This window comes from Rhamphochromis sp. 'chilingali', assembly GCF_963969265.1.
Source record: "Rhamphochromis sp. 'chilingali' genome assembly, chromosome: 18".
Taxonomy (NCBI): Eukaryota; Metazoa; Chordata; class Actinopteri; order Cichliformes; family Cichlidae; genus Rhamphochromis; species Rhamphochromis sp. 'chilingali'.
Genome location: NC_137945.1, coordinates 5,407,339 through 5,434,001, shown reverse-complemented (window position 1 = coordinate 5,434,001; position 26,663 = coordinate 5,407,339). Strand labels below are relative to the sequence as shown.

The following is a 26,663-nucleotide window of genomic DNA, read 5'->3' as shown; positions in this document are numbered from 1 at the left end:
TTTAACACCTAGCATAGAACCTGTGTAGTGCCATTTTTGGGAGCATTTCAAGTTGATATACATCAATATAACCATTATAGCCCAAATTTTAATAATATGTATGCATTAAGTGCATAGTAATTACAAAAAATTAATTAAAAAAATTTAATTAAAAATTAATTACAGTTTTCAAAAATATCCACGCTGGACGGAGTTTTTAAAAACGCTGTTTACGTGTGGATGAAAGGTGCAAACGCATAGAAAAATCTGCGTTTTCAAAAATACTCGGGTATGTGTGGACGTAGCCTTAATGAGTGGAAAAAAAGTTGGCGTTCATCCTCCAGCTTCACTGTGCTAATGTTATGCTAACATGGCTGTGTCACTAGCAATCACGTAGCACAGCATTATATTCCAGGTATTCCAACTTCAGTAACCCTACAAACGCCACTGCTGTGTAGTTTTCTGTCTTCATTTATGTTGGAAGTGGTAGCAGAGCTGTATGTTTTAATTAGTTTCAAACATCTCTCAGTCAGAACATGGTATGTCATGTTTAGGTGTAAACTAGCGAGCTAACTTCCTGTTAACTTCTAACTCCGTTAAATTTAATAAATTCTGTTTTCATGGATGCATGGATGTAAAACTTAATTGTTACACCCGATAAAGCAGCAATGCTGATGATTTAATTAAAGATCAAAGAATTTAGACCGTTTTTAACTCTTAGTGTTCGTTTGACTTTGGGACCTGAAGTTGACGGAGTTTTGGACCCAGATTACTCCGCGAAGCTCCTCACTACGGCAGCCATAATGCTCTGACAATCCATCAAGCAAGAAATGCGGCTTACCAAAGTTGTACTAAAACATTTTTAACAGATTTCTGCACGCCCAAATCAGTTCGAGGTCAGTAAGCACAACCAGAATTCATACATAAGGCACACTTTCGATTTTTGAGAAAATTAAAAGATTTTAAGTGTGCCTTATAGTGTGGAAAATACGTTATACAGAAGAAAAGAATATATCGTGATATATATCGTTACCGCACATGCTTCAAATTATATCGCGATATGAATTTTAGGCCACATTGCCCAGCCCTATTTCCCACCACAGGAAATTTATTTTAAGTGTCTTCATAGTTTTATTTTTAAAATACACCAATTTTTATATACTGCAGGAAAAACAAAAATAAATATTATAATGAAAATTTGCAAAAAAAAAACAGCAGGTGCATCAAAATAAACTATTTCCAGCAGTGCAATATGAGTCCTAAGCATCCCAGAAACGATGCAGAAAGTCACAAAGTCAAACATAACTTTTAAAAACCAAATTCATGGGCTGCATCCTCCTGAGGCCGCATTTGTAGACCGATTACGTCACAGCGACGCGCCGAAGGCTGTCCAAATTCGCAGACTCCTCCGAATGCAGCCGACAAATGCGTCCTCCTTTTCTCCGAATTCGAAGGATGGGTCGGGTGTGTCCTTCGTGGCCTACCATATCCCAGAATTCAAACCAAACTCCAGTTTCCAACAATAGCGGCCACTACTAAGTTTTAAATTTACTCATACTAATCTTTCTGGGTCAGAAAATAAACTTAGCTGTGTAAACATCAAATATCTGCTCGGTTTATCAAGATATCGCATATTTGCAAAAGTGCTTCGACGTTTTCGGAGACGTCTGCTACCCACCAGCTCGATGGCTAGCCGAGAGCTTGAGGGTCACTGAAGCCGCCGAGAACGGCACAACTCCCGGCACATCATTTTCAGATCACCGCGGACTTTCGCTACTCAGGTTAAACGTGATATATAAGTCACTTAGAAACCTAAAAATGTTATTGTTGGGCTTTTTTCAGTGTTTTGTTCGTTCATGAGTAAATTGGTTTGGCTGAGATTAAAGTTATTAGATGAGATTAGATAAAATAAAACTTTATTAATCCCCCGGGTGGGTTCCTCCTTGGTTTTTACACAGCTGACTAAACGTCAAACAGAAAACTGATTAAACAGAAGTATGAGACAGTCGAGAATTTACGCCAGTGTCCTATTATATTTTAGATAGCAAGGAGCAGACGGCTGAGTTTATTAAACTCCACCGAGACAGCGGTGACGCTAATCAGAAGGCTAGACTGTCCAATTTCCCCAGCCGTTTACTTCTGGCCTACCCGACCTTCTGAGGACCCGGCCCACATAGACTGCGAAGGCCGGGTCCTCAGGAGAATGCAGCCCATGAATTTGGACATGACCACAGTCTTATAAGCCCCTGATGGTAAAAAACTACATTTCCGCAAAATGACGTCACTTCCGGTTTCAGGCAGGTCATGGCGGACATGCGATAGTACGCGCTGATGGACGGAGGAAGTGTTACAAACAGCTGATCGGATTGGCAAAGCGTGTTTCTGGAATATTATGTTTTTGTTGCTGCAAGTGCTTTTTATGCAATTTTTGCAAAGCTTTATGTGGAAGGAAACTGTGACCTAGGACAAGCTGATGGCATAAAATGTAAGTACAACTCCTCCGGTTTCATATGCAAAAAAAATTGTTGTGGTAGCTTACGTGGTTGCAGAGCTACCGGGATTTAGAAATAGTTACGCAAAATGGAGCATGCCCCGACCGGCTTTAAAGGGTTAATATCCAGCTGTTGGAGCCCTAAATGAAAAACACTTAAAATGAGCAGTGTTACGATTTATGAAGCTAATGAAAGATTTTATTACTAAAACATGCAGGAGTGGTTTTTAACTTAAAGGAGCCTAGTAACCTAGTTCATCAGTTTGTAGCTTCACATAACAAAAGTAATTTTTGTTACAGGTTTTTCAATCACGTTTGTTTTTGTGTGAAGACGAACTACACGTACCAGACCTTTCTTATCTGCAAAGGTTGTTATAATTTTTCAGAATACCCAAGACCCTTGAGGTTTTTACATTGGGATCTAACCATGACAACATCTCCAGGCACAAAACAACTTTTTATCCATTTCTGTCATTCTTGTAGCAATGGTAAATATTCTCAAATCCACAGTTTCCAGAGAGGTCTGAAATGTACTGGATTTGTTCCCACCTTCTTCTAGAAGTAAAAAGTCTTTTTTTGGTCAAATAGTCCTGGAGGGAGAGCTGGTTTTCACTTCATGACAAGCAATAACTTTGTGATGTTGCATTAAACATGAGTCAGTATCTAAAAAGTAATCCTTTCAAGGTGCACGGCCCTGCTTGTCATTCAAGTGAACACTACTACATACCGTTTTACAATACTACGCTGTACTGTTGGCTGGGTTTTCCTCCATACAGTTTACAGAATAAACATTTTGCTATGACCCTTTGCACAGCTGAAACTCCATTTGTTATCCAAAATCTGGGAAACATGCTCTTTGGCCAGTCCTCTTGAAGATCCTATTTCATTTTTCTCTCAGTTTCAATGGAAACTTTTGAATCAGAATTTTAATGTTAGCTGGCATGTTTAACTCCTCCAAACACTGCAGTTCCTTCATAGCATTGCAACACTATGTATAGATATAGACAATATAGATGTCCTTGTCATGGTTCTGGGTCATTTGACCCAGCGTTTTGAGTTTGTTGTTTATTTGGTGTCTATCATGTATTAAGCCAGCGGTCCCCAACCTTTTTTGCACCACAGACCTTTTTAATGTTAAAACATTTTCTCAGACCAGCATTTAAGGTGTTGCAGATAAATACAACAGAATAAAATGATATGACCAAGACAAAAACTGTGGTATTTTGTAAATACAACAATAAACCTGTATTCACTAACGTTATTAGAAGCCTCCTTCTGAAAATGGGCCAACAACAGATTAACATCCTCCTCTCTGCCTCTTAATGCTCTCTGGTCGCTATGGTAACACGTAAATATTTGACATTTATTCAGAACACACGGGAGAAGTCGCAGGGGAACAGAGTTGATGATTAAAAACTCTGAAAACCATAAATTTCATGCCCGAGCCTAAACTCTCGCGACCTGGTACGAAACAAATGACGGACCGCTGGTCTAAGCTCACATCCATCATGGACAACACCTCCCACCTCTGCATGAGACGGTACAAGCACTGAGCAGCTCGTTCAGCAGTACTTTTACACCCACAGTGTAGGAAGGAGCGTTACTGCAGGTCATTCTTACCAGCAGCTGTCAGACTCTAACCAGGGGTGCACATAACTTTTTTAGTGAGCTACTCAGGTGAGTCCCAGGACGGTTTTTAGTACGCATTGAAAACGATCTTTTTCAGATATGCTACAAGTCACTCTCGAAGCCAGTTGCATTATAATGGCTGGCAGGTGGTCTTCATGCCTCCATGTATTATGAGACTTACCCAGTTTTACAAAGGGGATCCCATTTTCTTCACACAGCTTCTTCAGTGTAGCATTTTTTTTTGTTCCACTTTTTTTTTTTGGAGCATCAGCTTGACCACACAGCGATTAAATGTCTCACAGTAAGGATCCTTGTGATCATCTGAATTTAAGAAATCTCCCAGTGTGTGTGCTGTGCAGAGAATGTGCACAAGGGAGTCTCCAACTGTAGCAAGTTGCCGGAGTTTTGGCACAACGCCATTGGACATACCCACGTTGATAGCAGCCTCGTTTGTGCACGCAGCGACCAACTTTGTTGTCCAGTCATCCAAGCCTGTGTCCTCAAGAAGTCTCACAAGTCCACCCCTATGCGGTGCGGTCAGCACCCAGTTTAATCAGTCACACAGACACAATGTAAATGATTTCCTGCTCAACTTTTGTGATGTCAACAGATCCATCGGAAAGCATCCCCCAAAAATCGGCAGACTGCAATTTGGCTCCTAACTCCCAGCTGATGGTGTGATGCTCTGCACGATCCGTGCCCCCTTCACGTGAATGATATGCACATCTGACATTTACTCCTAGCCGCTACAATAATAATATCCTCAGAATATAAATATGGACATTTCTTCTCAGCTAGCTTGTTTATTAGCAATGACTTGCACCACATTTCAGTGCACTCATTGTTAGCTTTAAGCCACGGCAGTTTGGAGCCAGTTTGGAACCAGTTTTTTTTTTCTTCGGCTCTGCCTTCAGTTGGTGTTTCTTAGGTGGTTGCGAAACACCAAAGAAGCTGTAGGAACACGTGTCAGGTTGAATGAGATGTGGAGCTCTGTGGAGCCTGATCTCAAGGATTTTGAGTCTGACCCTGAAACCAGTAGAGGTTCTTTCTGTCTTTTCAGATTCACTGTGATGGGAGTGATTTCAGCCCTGAGTGATCACGCTGATGTTTGCACAGAGCAGATAATTTAGTAAATGTTTTGGCACATTGGTAACAGTGAAACAGTTTATTAGTAATGTGGGATCGTTTGTGTTCGGAGTATGAACTGAGATTCCTGAAGCTCTTGTCACACTGGTCACAGCTGTAGTTTCCTTCCATGTGTGCACGTTCATGCTTGTTACGACTACCTGAATGTGAGAAGCTTTTTTCACAATGTCTGCACTTGTATGGTTTCTCTCCTGTGTGGACTCCTTTGTGTCTTTTAAGGGTGACTGCAGTGATGAAAGATGACCCACACTGTTCACAGAGGTGCTTTTTAACCCCACTGTGAATGAGTTCATGACGTTTTAAGTGATGTGATGTGGTGAAGCTTCTCCCACATTCTTTGCAGTATTTCACTTTGTCTCCAGTGTGTCTACGTTGATGTATTTTTAGGGCGGCTTGCCAACTGAAAGTTTTTCCACAAAGGTCACAATGAAAGTCTTTCCCACCACCACAGTGATGACAGGGTTGAGAACTGGATCCATCTGTGTCGCTCTGCTTCTAAACAAAGACACAAAGACAGTGTAAGTCATTCCTTCAACATTTTTATCCTGAACATCGCCTGAAATAAAGAGCATCTCTGCAGACGTCCAATTACATTTTACTGTTTCAGTTAACACACTCAGTTTACTGGGCTGCAATAACTACAATACTACCATCATAATACTACAGTAATACTTATTTCATGTTACAGTAACATCTGAGTTACACTAAAGTACTACTTTGCTAATATTTGCAGGGTACCAACACAGTGCTAAACTACTAATGTAACACTGTAGTAATACTCATTTATTACTGCATTAATAATACTGTAACTGTGCAGTTATAACACTCAGCTGAATGGGACACAACACAAACACTACTACCCCCATGACACTGCAATTATAACATTAAATTAGTATTTTAACACTAATGTCTAAAAGTACTAAAGTTAAAAACAAGCAATGATACTACTGCTACAATATTACAATACCATTACGTAACGATACAACATTGTTAACCATAAGAGAAGATTACAGAATGTTTTGGTTTTGAGCTTATTTTCATTGTGTTTTATTTCATTACATGTGCTCCTAACAGAGGAATCAGGCTCTGTAAACAAAAGGCCATTTATGCTGAAATAATAACAATATCATGATATACCAGGAAACTGCCTGAACATTAAATAACACCATCATATTAATTTTCAGCACTTTTAGTTTTTAATGATCGTGTAAACAAAAATCACAACTGAAATGAAAATCTGAATAATCACTCAGAGCTGCTTTTCCATGCAGTAGAATTGCTAACATGCTAACACAGTTTAATGAGCAGAGTTGTTCCAAACAGTCAGGCTAAAATGACAAGATAACAATATAAATACATACCTCACAGTAACTGCACTTGTAGAGTCTCTTTCTGGTGTGGATCTGTTGGTGTTGCCTCAGGTAACGTGGAGCTTTAAAAGTCTTCTCACACAGGTCACATTTATAAGGTCTCTCCACAGTGTGAGTAAACATGTGTTGTTGTAACTGTGTGCCCGTTATAAACTGTTTATCACACTGTTCACAGCAGTACACAACATGTCTGGTGTGAATGTTTAGGTGTGTATTTCGGCTCCTTATGTGGCTGAAAGTTTTTCCACAAATCTCACAGCTGTATGCCTTAATTCCAGAGTGGCTAACTAGATGATTCTGTAAGTGACCATTTTGAGTAAAAGCTCTGCCACACTGATCACAGCTGTACGCTTTAACTCCACTGTGGATGAGTTGATGTTGTTTTAGGGAACGCTCCCAGGAAAAAGACTTTCCACACAAGTCACAGCTGAACGGTCTCTCTCCAGTGTGGATGACCTGATGACGATTTAGTTCAGCCTTCACAGTAAACTCCTTCCCACAATCATCACAGCTGTATGTTTTCTCTCCCTTTCTTCTGTGAGGTTTGTCGGCCTCCTGAGAGCGCTGACTTCTCGCTCCATGTTGGTCCTGCAGTGACAGAGATACAAACAGAGGCAGTGAGTGAAATGCAGTCGTGGAACAAACTCAACCTTCAAACTCCCTCCATTAACACTAGTTTTAAACCTGAAGGTGGAGTGTGGCACCAAACACCTTAAAGGTCTCTTATCCCCACCTGCTGGTAGTTCTACCACATTACATCCAAACTGGTGTTAAAAATAATTAATGACTGTTCAAACACTCTAAAATTATGCCCATCCCTCCTGCTGTACACAAATATTAAGACTAGCATGCTAACACACTCAGAAAAGTAATAAATGTTTACCAGGTCTATACTTTTTTATATTTCACGTTGCTGTTTCCTATTAGATATTTTTATAGTGGTGCAACGGATCAACAATCTCATGGTTAGTATCGAATCACGGTTTTAAGTCACGGATCGGATCAATTTTCGGATCAGCAAAAGAGGAAAAGAAAGACAAAATTTTTACATTTACTTATTAACTTATTTAAGTATATTTTTGCCTATTAAAAACATTCAACTCAAGACTCATTCCACGCAATTATATAAAAACATATTAAGGTGCAATATAGGGCAGTACAGGGCTTTGTATCTAACACTCCGCTGCGATATAATGAGCGGTCACGGTCACGTAGCTGTTCGTTGACCTGGAGGTCCACCCATTTGTAGTTAGGGCAACAGAAGATGACTGGGACAGTTCAGCCATAACTTTAAACTTTTCCTACTCATACCTGCCTGGATACGATCTTGTCACTGAAGTGGACGCGCAACGGGATATTATTATTTGGCTCAAGCACGTTCATCATAGTTTAAACCCCTTGTTTTGCCCAACGGAAAACGGCCTCCCGTCTGCAGCTAAACACACCAGTAGCTTTTGTAATAGCTTTAGCCCGGTCGGACTGGGCAGCAAAGGGCTGCTTAAATGCTGCAAACTCCTCTGCTCCTCCACTTGGACCGCTAGCACTGGCCATGATTATCACGTGACAGACTGACCACGTGCACCATACACATACTTTTTTTCCTTCTTTTTCGAATGTTCGGATCACGTGCGTGCCGAAACGTGGAGTGGGATCGGTTCGGATTATGGATCAACCGTGATCCGTTGCACAACTACTAGCTTGGTTCAGTGAAGGAGAACATCAGAGTCTGATTGTAACCTGAGGAATTTTTTACTTTTACTCCCTACATTAAAAATATATATCTGTATTTTCTACAACTTACATTTACAAAACAGACTTTTTACTTTTGGTTTAAGGCATTTGCGGGGAGTTATTTCATCACTGCAGGCATCAAACATTAAACCGATCTGAGCCTAAACAGTTACACATGAAAGCTAAGATGAACATGAAAGAGGCAAAACTGTGTGCCATAGCCAGGGGTTAAAATGGGCTGGTTCCCCCCCCCCCTCTTGCACAGCACTAAACAAATGCAGGTTCTCATAAGTTGCAGTCACAGTACTTCAGTACCTAGCTAGCCTGTTGTGTGCAGTTTGTCTCACAGTGTGTTGCTGGCTAAAGGTCCAGCTGCTGTACATCACAGGGAGAGAAAAGAAAGAGAGCTAACTTCACTCAGAGATGGAGAAAGATAAGACACACAGGACAGGAGAGGAAGAAGAGAGGTTAGATTTAAAGGGAAGGACTGCTCAGTGGGATTTGATCAACTCAATGTTAATTCAGTTGTACATTGTTGTACATTTGTACACAGTGGATTTAATAAACTGGAAATGTAAAGCTTACATGCAAGTCCTAATGTGTTGAAATCAGATATTGAGTCTTTACATGTGACATTATGTTTTTTCATATATTGAAAGATGCTGCAAAACAATCTGAGACAAACTATTTAGTGAAGTGATTGTATATATAATAAAATACAGAGTCATATAACAGGTTGGGAGTATGAGAGTTTTAGACGTGACTGATCAGGGCAAAATTGCTAGCCCGAAGTCCCGGGGCTAGCGATTTTTCCAGTCGGGCTACCAAAATCTATCTCTGCCCTGTCCGTTGGGCTATCATAGGAAGGAAAAATATATATCAATGCTTTTGCATTCCTTCGGAAATGTAGCTGGGTAATTATGTCATTGGCATCGATGAGCCACTGTCAATATGTGACATATTGAAATTGCGTTTGAATTTTCGCTTGTTTTTTGCTTTCACTTTGCTATTGGGCGAACTGTGTATAGAGAGCGACAGCACTGATTGGTGAGTGACGATAATTTGCGCACCAATTCCTCTGACATCGTCTTATCAATCATTAGCTTACTACGCAGACATGACAAGTGAAATCTCCCGCAGCAAGCTTAAACATGTGAGAGGCTGATCGCGCAGCGAATCGCTGAGCGTTATGTGAGTGCGTGTGTAAAAGCAACAGGATATATATTTTAGTTCTGCTGAGCTAAATAAGACAGGTCAGGGTGAAGAACTGACAGCCAAAGAAAAGCTTACCAGAAAACGGAAAAGTTCTGACAAATCAGACTGTAAGGCAAAAAGAAAGTGCAGCTTTTTTTTTTTTTGTCCCGTTTGGATCTTTAGCCATCAGAATTGTTGTCTTAAGGCCAAGAAAGATGCCAAGTGGATTTATTTTACCAAGCGGATCATCATGGCCTTGCCATATTGGTCCATTTGATTGACCTTTATTATAATTATGTATTTATTTTATTTTATTTTCAGTTGCTACAAACAGGACAGACATGACTGGGGGATAGGACAGGGAGAAAGAATGAAAGAAAGAGAGGGAGAGAAAGAAAAACAGAGGGGAGAAGAGACGGTGAGAAAGGGGGGAAGAAAGAAAGAAAAACAAACAAAACACCTGGATCACCTGTATGGAGAAAAAAAAACAGAAGACAAAGCCAAAAAAAAAAAAAAAAAAAAAAAAAAAAAAAAAAAAGAGCAACATAATAAATACAGCACCATCACAATAAACTAGCTAGCAGTAGATAACAGTAGATGCTAAATATTAAACGCTATTGTGCAGCACGCAAGATAGACAGCGCACAATGTGCTTTGAGGCAGCAGCCAAGAAAGGTGTAGTCCGCGTCTGTGAACATCCGTGTGTACACCTGTGTGGATACCTGTGTGGATACCCGTGTGGATCAGCATGCTTGTATTCCAAAGGTTTCTCCATGTAACGATCTACTAGGGAGTGTGGGGAGCCATAGCCCCGTCCCCCAGGGCATGAAGCAGGTATGGAGGAGATCCAGGCCCCAGACATCCAGAGGCCCCAGAGTACGAGGACCCGAGGAAGACCACCAAAAGGGGGGGGAACCGTGCCACCCTCCTGGGAAGAGCTGAGTAGAGCCCCAAACGAGAGGTCACAAGGGGTTGCAGTGGCGTGCCCGCGGGCTCTGCTGGCAGCCAGCTGTGCCAAAGAGGACTGAGCTTCAGGCCCAGAGGCCAGAGGTCTGAGACAAGAACCACCAACACACCAACGTCTGAGGGCATCAGCCACCAGCAGGGAGTGTGGTGAGGGGAGATAGGCCTCCGTACTTTGCAGGGCCTGAGATGTACCCAGAGAGGCTGAGTCTAAGACCCAACCTGACATATAGACAGACGAACAGGCGCACGCGGACACAAACGTGCATTCCCACCCCCATATACACAACCAAATACTCGGCACTCACCCAACGTGTAGACAGACACAAATAGACACTGCACAGACAGTCACACTCCTCAAACATACTCTATATCCCAGGTCCAGGTACCCCTGCCCCCAGAGGTGCAAGCCGCACCTAGACCCAGGAGATGTAACGCTTCTCTCTGGGGTGGAGGCAAGCGGACCACCTCCTTATCTGCAGTAGCAGGGAGGCCCCGCATCCCAGACCCCAATCTGAGGGCCAGCACCTCCTCCCAGCCCCCCAGCCCTGACGGCTAACAGAACCGGGGTGAGTGAAGACCCCGAACCTCCCTACGCCCGCTCATATGTAGTGTTGCTGTGTGCTGTTCTAAAGTGCATTTAAAACACAGGAGAGCATGGTACTAGCTTCCTCTCAGAGAGCAGCACGGCTCTTCCCGAAAACCCTTAGTGTCTAAATGCATTTAAAATTGAGGGTAGGGCACCAGCGCCAGAGGTGGGTTGGAGTACACCGACCATCCTCTGGATGCTGTAAAACGTGCCCACCCCCAAGGCCCTATATGTATGTGTTATGTGAGAGTGTGAGTAATGTGTCTAGGTTGCAGAATAAAATTGAGGCACAGGCGGCCAGAAGGGGACAGAGGGGGAGTGCCTCCCCTGCACCCTGGTGACAAACCTGCACCCCAAGCCCTGCGTGTGCGGGTGGGTGTGGTAGAGCGGGAATAGGGAGGCAGCTGAGGACAGGGAGGGAAGAAAGGGAGGGGCAAGCGGCCCCTCCCTTTCTTCCCTCCCTGTCCAAGTTGCCAAGCAAGCATACTAAAGGGGAGGCTGGAATGTTACATTTCAGACACTTTGATAAGTCTTCACATATCTCACGCCAAAACTTCTGCACTGGTGGACAGAACCAAAGAGCGTGGATGTAATTGTCCGGTGTATTTGCTGTGCAGTGTGAGCAGTTGTTGGAAGGCGTATAGCCCATCTTGAACATCCTATGACCAGTATAGTGCACTCTGTGTAATATTTTGTATTGTATTAATTGCAAACTGGGATTTCTGATCCATTGAAAGGTTTTTAAGCATATCTGAGACCAAAGGTTTGGGTCTAAGCTGATCGATAAATCTGCTTCCCATTTTGCAATAGGAAGGGATATTGATTCATCTATTTTAGAAAGTGTTCTGTATATTTTAGACAATAATTTGGGGGGTTTTAGACTAAAAAATAAATAAATTGTACCACACTTGGTGGTGTTTGTAATTAAGCTTCACTGGGATTAAATGTATTTTTTACTATGGGTTTAATTTGTTGATATTCCAAAAATTGTTTCTTGTTGATCCCATATTGTGTCTGTCAAACGAAATAAAGTCTGTTCCTTCCAATATATGTTCCAAGTATTTAATTCCTTTGCAACTCCAATCTGGAAAGTTTATCATATTATTGTTTTGTAATATGTCCGGATTGTTCCAGATAGGTGTACGTTTGCATGGGATTAATGAAGACTCTGTCATTTTTAGAAACTCCCACCATGCTGTCAGAGAAGAGCTGATGTTGATGCTTTTAAAGCATTCATGTCGTTGGATGTTTGAGCTGATAAATGGTAGGTCTGAAATTTCTTCTTTTTTTTTTTTTTTTTGGGGCCTGTCCCGTTTGGCTCTTTTGCCATCAGAATTGTTGTCTAAAGGCAAAGAAAGATGCCCAACGGATTTACTTTACCAAACTGACCATCCCAGCCTTGCCGTAATGGTCCATTTGATTCACCTTTTATTGTTTATTTTATTTTCACTTACTGAATACGGGACAGACTTGACTGGGGGAAAGAAGGGGAGAAAGAAAGAGGGAAAGAGAAACAGCTTAGAAGAGGGACGGGGGAGAAGGGCAAAAGACAAAAACCGACAGAACGGGCAGAGAAAAAAAATGCATATATCGATCACCTGCTGAGAAAGAAAAAAGAAAGCAAGCAGAAGAGAACAAGAGTAATAGAATAAACAACATCACAATGATATATGGGAATATGACAGTAAATACTAAATGTTAAACATTATTGTGCAGCACATAAGATCAACAGAACACAGTGTGCTTTGAGGTAGGAGCCAAAAAGGGTGTAGTTTGTGGGTGTGATCACCCGTGTGTACACCTGTGAGCATGGACGCGCTTGTTTTTTGTTTTTTAAAAGGTTCCTTCATGTAATAATCTGCTAGAGGGTGTGGGGGGGCCACAGCCCCGTCCTCCAGGGCATGAAGCAGGTGTGGAGGAGATCAAAACTCCAGACATCCAGAGGCCCCCAGAACACAAGAGACCAAGGAAGACCAACAGAGGGGCAGCTGCGCCACTGTCCCGGAAAGAGCTGAGGAGAGTCCCAGATGGGGGCTCACTCAGCAGCCGCGGAGCAGAAGCCAGGGGGAGTTGCAGTGACGTGCCCGTGAGCTCCGCCGGCAGCCAGCTGCGCCTGAGTGACCGAGCCCCAGGCCGAGAGGCCGGGGGCACCCCACCTCCGAAGTGGCCCGAGCGAGCCCCAGGCTCCAGGCCCCGATAAGCGGCCGCCAAGGAGTGAGCCGGTGTGTACCCGGACGCCCGTCCCTGGACACAAAGAACCACCAACGCACCGATGTCTGAGGGGGTCCACCACTGGCAGGGGAAGTGGTGGTAGGGGGAGATAGGCCTCCAAACCTTGGAGGGCCTGAGATGTCCCCAGAGAGGTGGCGCCTGACACCCAACCTGACATATAGACACAGACATACAGGCACACACAGATACAAACATCCATTCCCACCCTCATGCTCTCATATGCACTCACTCCACACTCAACCAACGTGGAGACAGACATAAAGAGACGTTGTACACACGATCACACTCCCCAAGCGTACTCTACAAACCGGGTCTAGGTGCCCCCGCCCCTGGAGGGGGGAACTGCACCCAGACCCAGGTGGTGTTTCCCTTTTCCCTGCGGTGGGGAGAGGCAGACCGCCCCGACTCTGCAGCAGCAGGAAGGCTCCACACTCCAGACCGCAGTCGGACGGCCAACTCCTCCTCCTAGTCCTAGCCCCCCTGCTCCAGCAGGTCGCAGAGAATGGGGGTGAGAGAAGACTCCAAACCTCCCTCCACCCGCTCATTGTAGTGTTGATGCATGTGTGTTCTAAGGTGCAATTAAAACCCAGGAGGGCATGGAGCTACCTGCCAGAGAGCAGCAGGTAAGCGCATGGTCCCTCCTGCTAGCCCTCAATGTCTACGTGTATTTAAAGGTCTGAAATTTCTAGGTTATTACATAGTGCCTGTTCAACATCTATCCAAGGTTCATCTAAGAGGGTGTGTTTAAACCATCTAGAGATGAACTGAAGCCTGTTGGCTAAAAAATAGTGATTAAAGTTAGGCAGATCTAATACTCCTTATCCTTGGTCTTTTGTAGTGTTTTTAAGCTGATACGTGGGGGTTTATCTTTCCAAAGGAATTTAGAAATATACGAGTCTAGAGATCTGAACCAATCTTGTTATGGCTTTTTTGGGATCATTGAAAATAAATAGTTTATTTTTGGCAAGACCATCATTTTTACAGCGGCAACCCTTCCCATGAGTGATGTGGGTAGATATTTCCACCTAGCCAGATCGCCTTCTACCTTCTTTAAAAGTGGGATGTGGTTTAATTTAGTTAATTCTGAAAGCTTAGGAGAGACATTAATACCTAAATATTTAATATTTCCAGATTGCAGTGGGGAAGGAGAAGAATTATGGAAGGAGCAATTAATCGGAAGAACTGTAGATTTTGACCAGTTAATTGAATAATCTGAGACACTTGAGAAAGAATTTATCAATGCAATTACCCCATTGAGCAGCTTTATGGTTTCATGGACAAAAGAATTTCTGTGGCTGCAATATGACACGCTATATAACCAGGGGTGCACATAAGTGGTCCGCAGGTGCGCATTCGCTGTCAAAATAAAAAACGCACACAAGATAAGAAGTTGCAACGCGTGTTTGCGTACATAAGATTTTCTGGAGGAGGACAGACATTTGTTTAGAACTCTTAAAGATGTCGAAGAAGCAAGCTCCTTTAAGCAATTACTTTGGCGTTCCTCCACCGCCAAAGAAATGTCAGAAGGAGTCCAAACCACAAAAGAAACGCGTATTCTCGGAAAAGTGGTTGCAGGAGGTGAGCTGGCTTCAAACAAATGATGAACGCACAGAGATTTGGTGCAGAATGTGTCATGAAAATCCCACTCTAGCGGACAAAAACAGCTTTTTATATGGACGCAAACGCGCGTTGCAACTTCTTATCTGGTGTGTGTTTTTTATTTTGACAGCGAATGCGAACATGCGGACCACTTATGTGCACCCGTGTAAATAACATAATGTTCTGCCGGATGTGTTGTTGGTTTTCCCTCAAGAAATGCATTATTGCTCAGTCTGCAATATCTTTCCCAGAACAAACACCAATTGCAAATAACATACTAAAAATAAACCTGAAAATCAGTTTAAAACAGCGAACTATGTTGCAAAGAGTGAACTACCACTGGCACAATTTAGCAGTCTTTGCAAACTTCAAAAAGCAAATGGCCTAGATTTTGGTTCCACTTGTCTCTTACCCGTGACTTCAGGATCTGACGCAGACGGATTCATGTTCTACACAGTTCTTGCATGTTCATAGAAATTTCTGTTCAATTAGAACCAAGTATTTGAGTTGATGATTGAAATTTTAATACAATGTTGTAATTTTTGTTTCAATAATTTTTTAATTAATGTTTTGTTTCCGTTAAAATATTATACTTTAATGTGGTGAAACTGTGATATTTTCCTCACCTTCTGTGTTGAGCTCATTGTTTCCTCTGTAGTGACTCAGCTGAGTCCAGATGGCTGAAAATGTTCCTCTGCTGCTCCGTCAGACTCTTCTCCTCCTGCTGATCAGCTGGGACACAAAACAGATCTTTGTTAGGCTCCACACTGCACTGAAGAGTCAAAGTGTCTCATATGTTCATCTGACAACACAAAGTACAAATTTCACTCTGATTGCTTGCAGAAATCTTGTGAGACGTGTTGTGCTGCAAAGTGAGGAAACTCTCTCACTCACTTATACTTCAGGAGGAACTTTGTGACATTGGCTCTAATATTCTAAGCAGCCCTTTACTATGACAGGGTCATAAAGTCATATTCTTCTACCAAATCACCAGGAGCTGCACATTAACCACCACAATATATTTTATTCTCTGTGCTTTCAAATATGAACACTGTTTACTTTCATCTCTGTTTAATTAGTTTTTGTTAACATCTTCCTGTGCATCACTTTACAGCAGCCAGACTCATTAAAATGAGCCTTTGTAGGAGTTCACTTCCTCTCATGTGTTCATCCACAGCAGCTGGACAAGAAAGTTTATTGTGACCCTGATACTGCAGCAGATCGCTCTCATCCATTTCCTGTTATCACTTCAAATAGAAACGAGGCTGTAGAGGTTTGGTGCAGGCAGAAAAACAGCTGCAGGGACAATGAAAAGACTTTTCTGCTCCAACTTCTCCCAGCATGCTGAGCTAATGATTAGTTGGTGTTTTTCTCCAAACACTCTCTCACTCTTCTCTCAACGTGTTCACAATAAACTGTGAACAGACACCGAGGAGAGCAGCAGAAGACCTCATTCAGGAGCTAAACTCAACATGAACTGAACTCACAGTAAAGTTAGCTCGGTGCTTACCTTTAGATGAGCCCACAAACCGAGAGAAACTCCGCGATGAAGCTGCAACTCTTTCCAAACACAGGAAACAGATCAGGGAGCAGAGACCCACGTGGTTCACGCTGATCTCAGCTACGATGCAGGAGACAAGGGTGGGCAGATCGATGCAGATATCGATCCCAACGGTGGTACTACTTTATTCTCTTTGAATGGAAAAACAGCTCTCTCTGCAAAAACCTCCTCTCGTGGAACATTCTTACTTTGCTCTGCCCCTTCTTCTTCTTCTTCATATCGTTTATTTGCGGTTGTCAAACAACAAAATGGTGAATTACCGCCACCAACTGGTGTGGAGTGTGAACTGGAACGTCGACCCTCAAATCCTCCCAAATAATTTACTCTCTTTGAATAACTGGAATAAGGCCTGATAACTTTCACTTCTTGAGTCCTTTTGCAGTAAATCAATAAGATCCAGTTTTGTTTTTATGTTACTGAGGTTTTGGATCAGTTACCTTCTCACAGTGTAATATAACATGTGCTATAATTTTCTCTTTTTTGAATGATTTGAATGGAGGTTATAATCCACCATCACTGAACTGAAATGAATCTCTAAGTAGGAAGTCATCAGTTCAGTTTTTGATCAATTTGAGTGTATTTTACTGTGCAGGCTGAGTTTGATTCGATGAGTTAGGGTTTCTTATTGGTTATATTAATGTCATTAAATAGTTTTTTATTAGTTTTTTTAATTAATTCATGTATGTATTTCCTTTTATATATAGCACTAATTTACAGTGGGAGTTTCCAAGGTGTGTTATTGCAGGGTAAATGTTATTTAGAGCCTTTTAAAAGTATTCTAATAATATCTTATCTTTTAACAGGAGTGACTGATTTTAAAAATGTGACTCTTTATGTCTGTTTAATATTTCATTAGTCTCTGTTACTCTATTATTTCTCTCCATACTCAACCTTGTTTTTTCCTATAACAGTTATATATCAAATATTATAAATCTGACTTTGATAAATATTTAGATCTTCGCACATTTCAGGGTCCAAGTGTGGGTCGACTGAAGTGTTTGTTTTTATCCCCACAACATAATAAACATTTACTGTTATATGTACAGAACCAAAAATCAAAAATATGATATATGCATTACTGTCTTCAGCCTCTAGGGGTCATTGTTGTTCAGGAAGTGCATTCTCCTCTGACAAGCTGCTAAAAGCGCTTCTCTAACCAAAGACTGTAAACAGAAGATGCGAGAGTTCAGAAACAGTAAAACAGATTCACAGAAGCCACAGTGACATTAAACATACAGCACTGACAGTGATGACAGACAACATTACAGGTCAGTTGCAAAAACAATAACACTAATACAGAACACTGACTATAAATAATGACATTAGACCTCACTAAGATCAGGATAACTGGTGACCTTCAGGGCATCAATCCAGTATGCCTCTGATGACATGACATGAGCAGTGTTACAATTTATGAAACTGATGAAAGATTTTATTACAAAAAACTAAAGGAGTGTTTGTAAAATAGAATCTCTCGGGAAAATGAAGGTGTGGCAACACACAAATATATATTAGCAATTTGAGATGGACCGATCCGATATTAGGTATCGGTCCGATACTGACGTAAATTACTGGATCGGATATCGGAGAAAAATTTAAAAAAAATGTAATCGAGCCATTAAATATCAAAAAAGCACCTCACAAAACTTGCGACATGGCGTAACTCGGCTCATAACCGTAGCACATTGCAGCAGTACGGGTCACGTGATAGAGCGGCTGTGTGTATTTGCAGCCTCGCTACCAATCCGGCATTTCATCTCCGAGGAAGTTTTCCCAGAGAGAAGTAAAGCAAGTGTGTAAGTTCATCTCTGAATATTTGTAAAGCATTCCAGCGTTAAGCTTAACAACCGATATATGGAGCGACTGCCTCTTCTCTCTCCTGCTGCTACTTCAATCGAAACTGATTAATGATCAGCTGATCGGCTTTTCTGTCACGAGTCCGTCTCTCTTGTTTGTTTATTGCTCACTTCGTGCCAGAAAGAGGAAACCAGCAGCTGAACAACTGCAGCACGTTTTAGCTTGATAAGCTGTTGTTAGAATCTATTTATTATTACTTTCTACTCCAGGATCTTTTTCTACGTAGCTGACGGCTGGTAACTGTGCAGGGGCGGATCTAGCAAAGTTTAGCCAGGGGGGCCGATAGGGCATTAACAGGGAAAAGGGGGGCACAAAAACATACTTTTCTTTCTTATTCTCATTTAAAATGTCTAGCTTTTAATAAATAATTATCCGAATCTTACACCCAAAGTTTTAATCTGATGTAAAATGTATAGAAGTCCATTACTGTATATAGTAACTATTAAGTCCAATATACCCTAGTAAGCTGTAGTACTTTTTCCTTTGGGAAGATACCATTTGTTCAATCTGCAATTCTGTTGAAGAAAGATGTTGAATCTATTTAATTATTCTTGAAAAATTACTGGTTTTTGTGTTTGTTTGTTTTTCCACACTGCATCAAATTAAAGTTGATTACGTCAATTAAGCATCATGAGGTGGAGGGTGGGTGGTTCCCTATTTTTTTTTTTTTTTTTGCTGGGAGTTTTAGAACCCTATTAGTTAAGTTGCTTATTATTTCTGCTAAGTACTCTTTAAAATACCAGAATAGGGAGGATGGTGTAGGTTTAAGTTTATTAGATTGATCAGTATTGCTGAACTATGAAATATTTTGGGTGCAGTGCAGTTTTTCGCATACAGGTATAACAGAATAGCTTTAGTGTTTGTTTGTTTTTTTAACGTGAGTATGAACGTATACAAAAAGCAGCAAGATATTAAAAAACTGTTTTATTGATTAAAAAACACTATATCGGATTCATATCGGTATCGGCAGATATCCAAATTTATGATATCGGTATCGGACATAAAAAAGTGGTATCGTGCCATCTCTATTAGCAATTACATTTCAGCTCGCCTGGACTTTTGTACTAGTCTTTACTCTGGTGTTAGTCTGTCGTCAGTCAGCCGACTGCAGCTGGTCCAAAATGTTGCAGCAAGGTTACTAACGGGCACACGCAACCGAGACCACATATCTCCCATACTGGCATCCTTACACTGGCTGCCAGTCAGTTTTTGAATTCATTTTAAGATTTTATTATTTGTTTTTAAGGTGTTGCATAGGTCTGAACTCTCATACCTTTCAGATTATTTAAATTGGTACATTCCTGCAATATCACGGAGGTCTGTGGATCAGATCCTCTTGGCTGTCCACGGTCCACATTAAACACAGAGGAGACCAGGCCTTTGCTGTGACTGCTCCTTAAATTGTGGAACAAACTGTCCATTCACATCAGGACCTCCTCAACATTGGACAGTTTTAAAACCCTTCTAAAAAATGAATGAGTTTGTATAACTTTGGTCTTACTCAAATCGTATAGAAGTATTGTGTTGTATAGCTGGAGACAGCGTTTATACCGCTGTCTGCTTTGGTCGCAAAGCCATCATGGATCTCTGTGGAGATCCGGCTTTTTTTAGAGTCAGTTAAAATCAAGGCACTCGAAAAGATCCTCTGGAAAAGAGTAATATTCTTGGAACAGAGTTTAATACACAGAATTATACGGACAGTAAGAAATTACACACAGAATATACACAATTTAACATGTTTATCTTACTCATCACCTGTTTAATTTTTCTCAGTACACTAGAAGAACATGTTCATTCACAGCTGCCTCATCACATTTTTACACCTGAACTCTGTGGAGCCTGATCTCAAGGGTTTTGAGTCTGACCCTGAAACCACAAGAAGATCTTTCTGTCTCTTCAGATTCACTGTGATCCAGTGATGGGAGTGATTTCAGCCCTGAGTGATCACGCTGATGTTTGCACAGAGCCCATAAACAGTGAAACAGTTTATTAGTAACGTGGGATCGTTTGTGTTTGGAGTATGAACTGAGATTCCTGAAGCTCTTGTCACACTGGTCACAGCTGTAGTTTCCTTCCATGTGTGTACGTTCGTGCCTGTTACGATTACCTGATTGTAAGAAGCTTTTGTCACAGTGTCTGCACTTGTATGGTTTCTCTCCTGTGTGGACTCGTTTGTGTGTTTTAAGCTCCCATGCAGTAATGAAAGATGACCCACACTGATCACAGACATGCTTTTACACCCCACTGTGAATCAGTTCATGTTTTTTTAAGTGATGTGATGTGGTGAAGCTTTTCCCACATTCTTTACAGTATTTCAGTTTGTCTCCAGTGTGTCTACGTTGATGTACTTTTAAGGTGTATTGGTGACTGAAAGTTTTTCCACAAAGGTCACAACGAAAGTCTTTCCCACCACCACAGCGATGACAGGGTTGAGAACTGGATCCATCTGTGTCGCTCTGCTTCTAAACAAAGACACAAAGACAGTGTAAGTCAGTCCTTCAACACTTTTATCCTGAACGTCGCCTGAAATAAAGAGCAAATAAAAAACAAACAAAATCATAACTGAAATGAAAATCTGAATAATCACTCAGAGCTGCTTTTTCATGCAGTAGAATTGATGAAACATCAGAATCAGTGAGCTGCAAACTTTCAGCCCCGACCGTGTCCGTGCTATCAGGTGAGAAAGGTGACATCTCACTGATTCTGATCTGCGGGTCGGCGCTTTGTGTTTATGTCTTCGTGCAGAATCCGTGTACCTGCTCTCATTTACTGTTTGGTGGTTGTCGAAATTTTGTGATGTTTCACCTGAGATTCGGGTGTTTCGGGCAAAATAAAATTATATTTAAAAAATCGATTCAGGAGTTTAATGAATCGATGTCACGTTATCCAAGCCAGAATCGATTTTAATCGGTAAATCGATTATCAAAACCCACCCCTAGCTAACACAGTTTAATGAGCAGAGTTGTTCCAAACAGTCAGGCTAAAATGACAAGTTAAAAATATAAATACATACCTCACAGTAACTGCACTTGTAGAGTCTCTTTCTGGTGTGGATCTGTTGGTGTCGTCTTAGGTAATCTATAGATTTAAAAGTCTTCTCACACAGGTCACATTTATGAGGTTGTTCCTCAGTGTGGGTAAACATGTGTTGTTGTAAATGCTGGTTTCTTGTAAAATGTTTGCCACACTGATCACAGCAGTACACAACATGTCTGGTGTGAATGCGTAGGTGTGTATTTAGGTTCCCTCTCTGGCTGAAGGTTTTCCCACAGATGTCACAGCTGTATGCCTTAATTCCAGAGTGGGTAACTAGATGACTCAGTAAGTACCTACTGTGAGTAAAAGCTTTGCCACACTGATCACAGCTGTACGCTTTAACTCCACTGTGGATGAGTTGGTGTATCTTTAGAGTACTCTTCCTGGAAAAAGACTTTCCACACAAATCACAGCTGAACGGTTTCTCTCCAGTGTGGATGACCTGGTGACGTTTTAGATCATCCTTCCCAATAAAACCCATCCCACACTCGTCACAGGTGTGTTTTTTCTCTCCCTTTCTTCTGTGAGGTTTGTCGGCCTCCTGAGAGCGCTGACTTCTCGCTCCATGTTGGTCCTGCAGTGACAGAGATACAAACAGAGGCAGTGAGTGAAATGCAGTCGTGGAACAAACTCAACCTTCAAACTCCCTCCATTAACACTAGTTTTAAACCTGAAGGTGGAGTGTGGCACCAAACACCTTAAAGGTCTCTTATCCCCACCTGCTGGTAGTTCTAACACATTACATCCAACCTGCTGTTAAAAATAATTTACGACTGTTTAAACACTCTAAAATCATTTTTTCCTTATTTTCCTTACTTTTACTCCCCACATTAAAAAAAGGACTTTCTACTCATTGTATTTTCAAAACAGACTTTTTACTTTTGATTTGAGGAATTTGAGGGGAGTTATTTCATCACTAAGGGCATCAAACCAATTTGAGCCTGAAAAGTAACACATGAAACATAACGACTTATGTTGTGATTTGGCGCTATATAAATAAAATTGAATTGAAAGACAATCCTGATCGTGTACTAATCATCAGGGTATGAAACATAAAAAGAGATGAAAGAGGCAAAACTGTGAGTCATAGTCAGGAGTTAAAGTGAGACGTTAGGGCTGCACAATCAATCGTTAGAAAATCGCGATCTCAATTCATACTTATGTGCGATCTCATTTACAAATGACAACGATTAAAAAAAAAGGAGAAAAAAAAGATGACGATTGTACCGCATTTTGATCCGGGACATGAAAACAAGCGCTCACTCTTCCTGCTCAACAAATGACATGGGCGGAGCCTTATACCACGTGATACAGAAGCCAGCTTGCTGATAAAATTGGCAGGGGAAAAAACAACGGAGAGCACGTGAGAGATGAAGCTGTAAAGGCCAAGAAAGTGACAGGAGAAAATCCGTCCCGGTCAACCACCCAAACATCAATAACGGGAACCTTATACAGCGCCGTCGAACTCCCGCAGGCACAAAGAAATTACAGAGGCTTTCACTTATCACCTGGCTAAAGATATGGCTCCCATCAACACTGTGCAAAACGAGGGATTTAGGAAAATGATCAACACCCTAGACCAGGGGTCGGCAACCTGCGGCTCCGGAGCCGCATGTGGCTCTTTAGTCCTTACAGTGCGGCTCCGCGTGGTTTGGGAAATAAATTAGAAGTATTTAGCTGAAGTGTATTTTATTTATGTTAGTTCTTTTTTAACTTGTAGTTCTAAATTGGAAGATTATTGTGATATTGAAATATAAAAATAAAATTATATTCTTTTTTTTTTTTTCGCTCAAAATAAGCGTCACACTAGCGGAAGCCGATATACCGCCCGAAATGCCGTGCAATTTATCGAGACTTTCAACCCCAGGTAGGCCAATTATGGATCTTCGGATCCACATTATGTCAGCAGCTGTTCTCCACCATGAACTATGTTAAAAACAAACGCCGCTCACGCCTCACAGATGACAGCTTATAGTCCTGTGTAAAGATGAAACTGACTTCGTACAACCCCGATCTGCAGACGCTGTGCGCAGAGGTTCAGGAGCAGAAGTCCCATTGTAAACATATCAGGGCAGACCCGACGATGTTTGTATGAAGATGCTTTTCAGCATCTCTTTATTGAGCACTTTTCACACACGGTTGCTGTACGCATACAGCCGGCTGTAGCTTTTCAGCTCATAGCCCGACACACACCAACACAACAGCATAGAGAGCACAGACGTTAAGGCGGCGAGGCGTGATTGCGAATCCCGCTCAGGTGCATCCGCCTCCCCTGCAGCAGCGCTGCAGACCACGCCTCGCCACACACATTAACCAGGTAAAATACATATTTAGGCAGAATTTTGCAAATATCTATTTTTCATCTTTTAGCAGCATAGTGCTTTTTTCCAGTTTTTTTTTTTAAAGTCAGGTCAAGGCTCCAAAAGCCCAAAGGCGATATAAGGGTGGCGGCTCACAGCAGTTTTTCTTTGCTACATGGATCATTTTAGTTCAGCTGGGTGTCTTTCCTTTTGTTATATTTCTTTAACCCTTTAGAGCCGATCGGAGCGGGAACGCTCTGTTATGCGTAACTATTTTTAAATCCCGGTAGCACTGCAACCACGTAAGCTAGCGCAAAAATTTTTTTTGCATATGAAACCGGAGGAGTTGTACTTACATATTGTGCCATCAGCTTGTCCTAGGTCACGGTTTCCTTCCACATAAAGCTTTGCAAAAACTGCATAAAAAGCGCTTGCAGGAACAAAAACATAATATTCCAGAAACACGCTTTGCCGGTCCGATCAGCTGTTCAAAACACTTCCTACGTTGGAATAGACGTCAGCGCGAACTTTTGCATTTCCGCCATTACCTGGCCGAAACCGGAAGTGACGTCATTTTCGCGGAAATGTAGTCTTTTTTGCGATCAGGGCCTCAGGGCCTATACTGCTCTTTTTAAAAGTTATCTTTGACTTTATGACTTTCTGTGTCGTTTCTGGGATGCTTAGGACTCATATTGCACTGCTGGAAATAGTTTATTTTGATGCATATGCTGCTTTTTTGCAAATTTGCAGTATAATATTTATTTTCGTTTTTCCTGCAGTGTATAAAAATTGGTGTATTTCAAAAATAAAACTATGAAGACACTCAAAATAAATTTCCTGTGGTGGGAAACTATTTTGTGCAACTTTTTTGTATTTACAGTTTTGAGGGATAAGCCTCTTAAATTTCTCTAACTACAAATATATGTTAAAAAATCAAAAACGATTTTCAATTTTTTTGTAGTTTATTGCACTTTTTTGCAATTTATGTAATTACTATGCACTTAATGAATACATATTATTAAAATCTGGGCTATAATGGTTATATTGATGTATAGCAACTTGAAATGCTCCCAAAAATGGCTCCACAGCATGTAAAAATATAATATAAGCTCTGGCGGACTTGGTTCTATGGTAGGTCTTAAAGGGTTAAGAGTTCAAAATGTGTTAATTACAGAAATAAAATGTAATTTTCTCTGTAGCACTTCATGGACTTCATAAGCAACACACCTTAGTTGTTCACACAAAGCATAAAGGTAAAAACAATATATACAGTGTTATCTTCATTTGAGATGTCAAAAAGTATTTGCGCCCCCATCGTTTTCTTTTGTGTGGAACCCGGGTCCAAATGGCTCTTTGGGTGTTAAAGGTTGCTGACCCCTACCCTAGACAAACGCTACACAGTGGCATCCCGCAACTATTTTTCAAATGTTGCACTACCTGCTGTGTACACGTAGTGTCGAGCAACGGTGGAGACGAAATTGTTCTTATGTTCAGTCTCAACTATTACGAAGTTGATGTGCAGTTAATAAGTGCAATAAATATTTATATTAGAAAAGAAAATCGTGACAGAATCGTGATCTCAATTCTAAGCAAAACAATTGTGATTCTCATTTTATGCAACATCGTGCAGCCCTATGAGACGTTGTTCTTCTTTCTTTTTTGCACAGCACCTGAACAAACAGGTAATTTCAAATGCAGCGTTTCTATCAACAAACATCAGCAAACACACAAACTGTTTGTGTGCAGTTTGTCTCACAGTGTGTTGCTGGCTAAAGGTCCAGCTGCTGTACATCACAGGGAGAGAAAAGAAAGAGAGCTAACTTCACTCAGAGATGGAGAAAGATAAGACACACAGGACAGGAGAGGAAGAAGAGAGGTTAGATTTAAAGGGAAGGACTGCTCAGTGGGATTCGATCAACTGCAGATTAAAGCTTACATGTAAGTCCTCATGTGTTGAAATCAGATATTGGGTCTGTACTAGAGATGGCACGATACCACTTTTTTTATGTCTGATACTGATATGAATTCGATATAGTGTGTTTTAAATCAATAAAAGTGTTTTTTTTTAATATCTTGCTGCTTTTTGTATAAGTTCATGCTCAAGTAAAAAAAACAAACAAAAAAAAATACACTGCACCCAAAATATTTCATAGTTCAGCAATATTGATCAATCTAATAAACTTAAACCTGCTCCATCCTCCCTATTCTGGCATTTTAAAGACTAAGCACCCTAACTAATAAAGTTCTACAACTCCCAGCAAAAACAAAACAAAACAAAACAAAAAAACAAAAAACAAAAAACAAAATGGGAACCACCCACCCTCCACCTCATGATACTTGCAAGGAAATCAATTATTTTTCAAGAACATTTAAATAGATTCAACATCTTCAACAGATTTGCAGACTGCACAGATGGTACCTTCCCAAAGGAAAAAGTGCTATAGCTTACTAGGGTATATTAGACTTAACAGTTACTATATACAGTAATGAACTTCTATACATTTTACATCAGATTAAAACTTTGGGTGTAAGCTTCGTATAATTATTTATTAAAAGCTAGACATTTTAAATGAGAATAAGAAAGAAAAATATGTCTTTGTGCCCCCTTTTCCCTGTTAATGCCCTATCGGCCCCCCTGGCTAAACTTTGCTAGATCCGCCCCTGCACAGTTACCAGCCATCAGTTACGTAGAAAAAGATCCTGGTGTGGAACGTAAATAAATTCTAACAACAGCTTATCAAGCTTAAACGTGCTGCAGTTGTTCAGCCGCTGGTTTCCTCTTTCTGGTGCGAAGTGGGCCAAAAACAAACAAGAGAGACGGACTCGCGACAGAAAAGCCGATCAGCTGATCATTAATCAGTTTCATGATTGAAGTAGCAGCAGGAGAGGGAGGGAGAGAGAAGAGGCAGTCGCTCCATATATCGGTTGTTAAGCTTAACGCTGGAATGCTTTACAAACATTCAGAGATGAACTTACACACTTGCTT

General features: G+C 41.2%; 1 protein-coding gene across 6 annotated transcripts in view; it reads right to left on the bottom strand.

Moving 5' to 3' along the window:
• Positions 1–948: 948 nt before the first annotated feature.
• LOC308385631 (uncharacterized protein) overlaps positions 949–26,663 on the bottom strand; it is a 42,387-nt gene continuing 16,672 nt past the window's right edge. For 2 of the 6 annotated variants that reach the window (XR_013969590.1, XM_080864694.1), the window contains 2 exons: positions 21,355–21,951; positions 20,320–20,803 (listed from right to left, as the gene is read on the bottom strand). Coding sequence is in view for 4 of the 6 variants with exons in the window: in XM_080864694.1 (XP_080720820.1) it covers positions 20,576–20,803; positions 21,355–21,951 (825 nt within the window). In the remaining 2 variants the exon portion in view is untranslated. Of the gene's footprint in view, positions 5,741–6,606; positions 7,204–20,319; positions 20,804–21,354; positions 21,952–26,663 lie in introns of those variants that run through there. The other 4 variants (XM_080864693.1, XM_080864692.1, XM_080864695.1 and 1 more) reach the window with 4 other exon arrangements.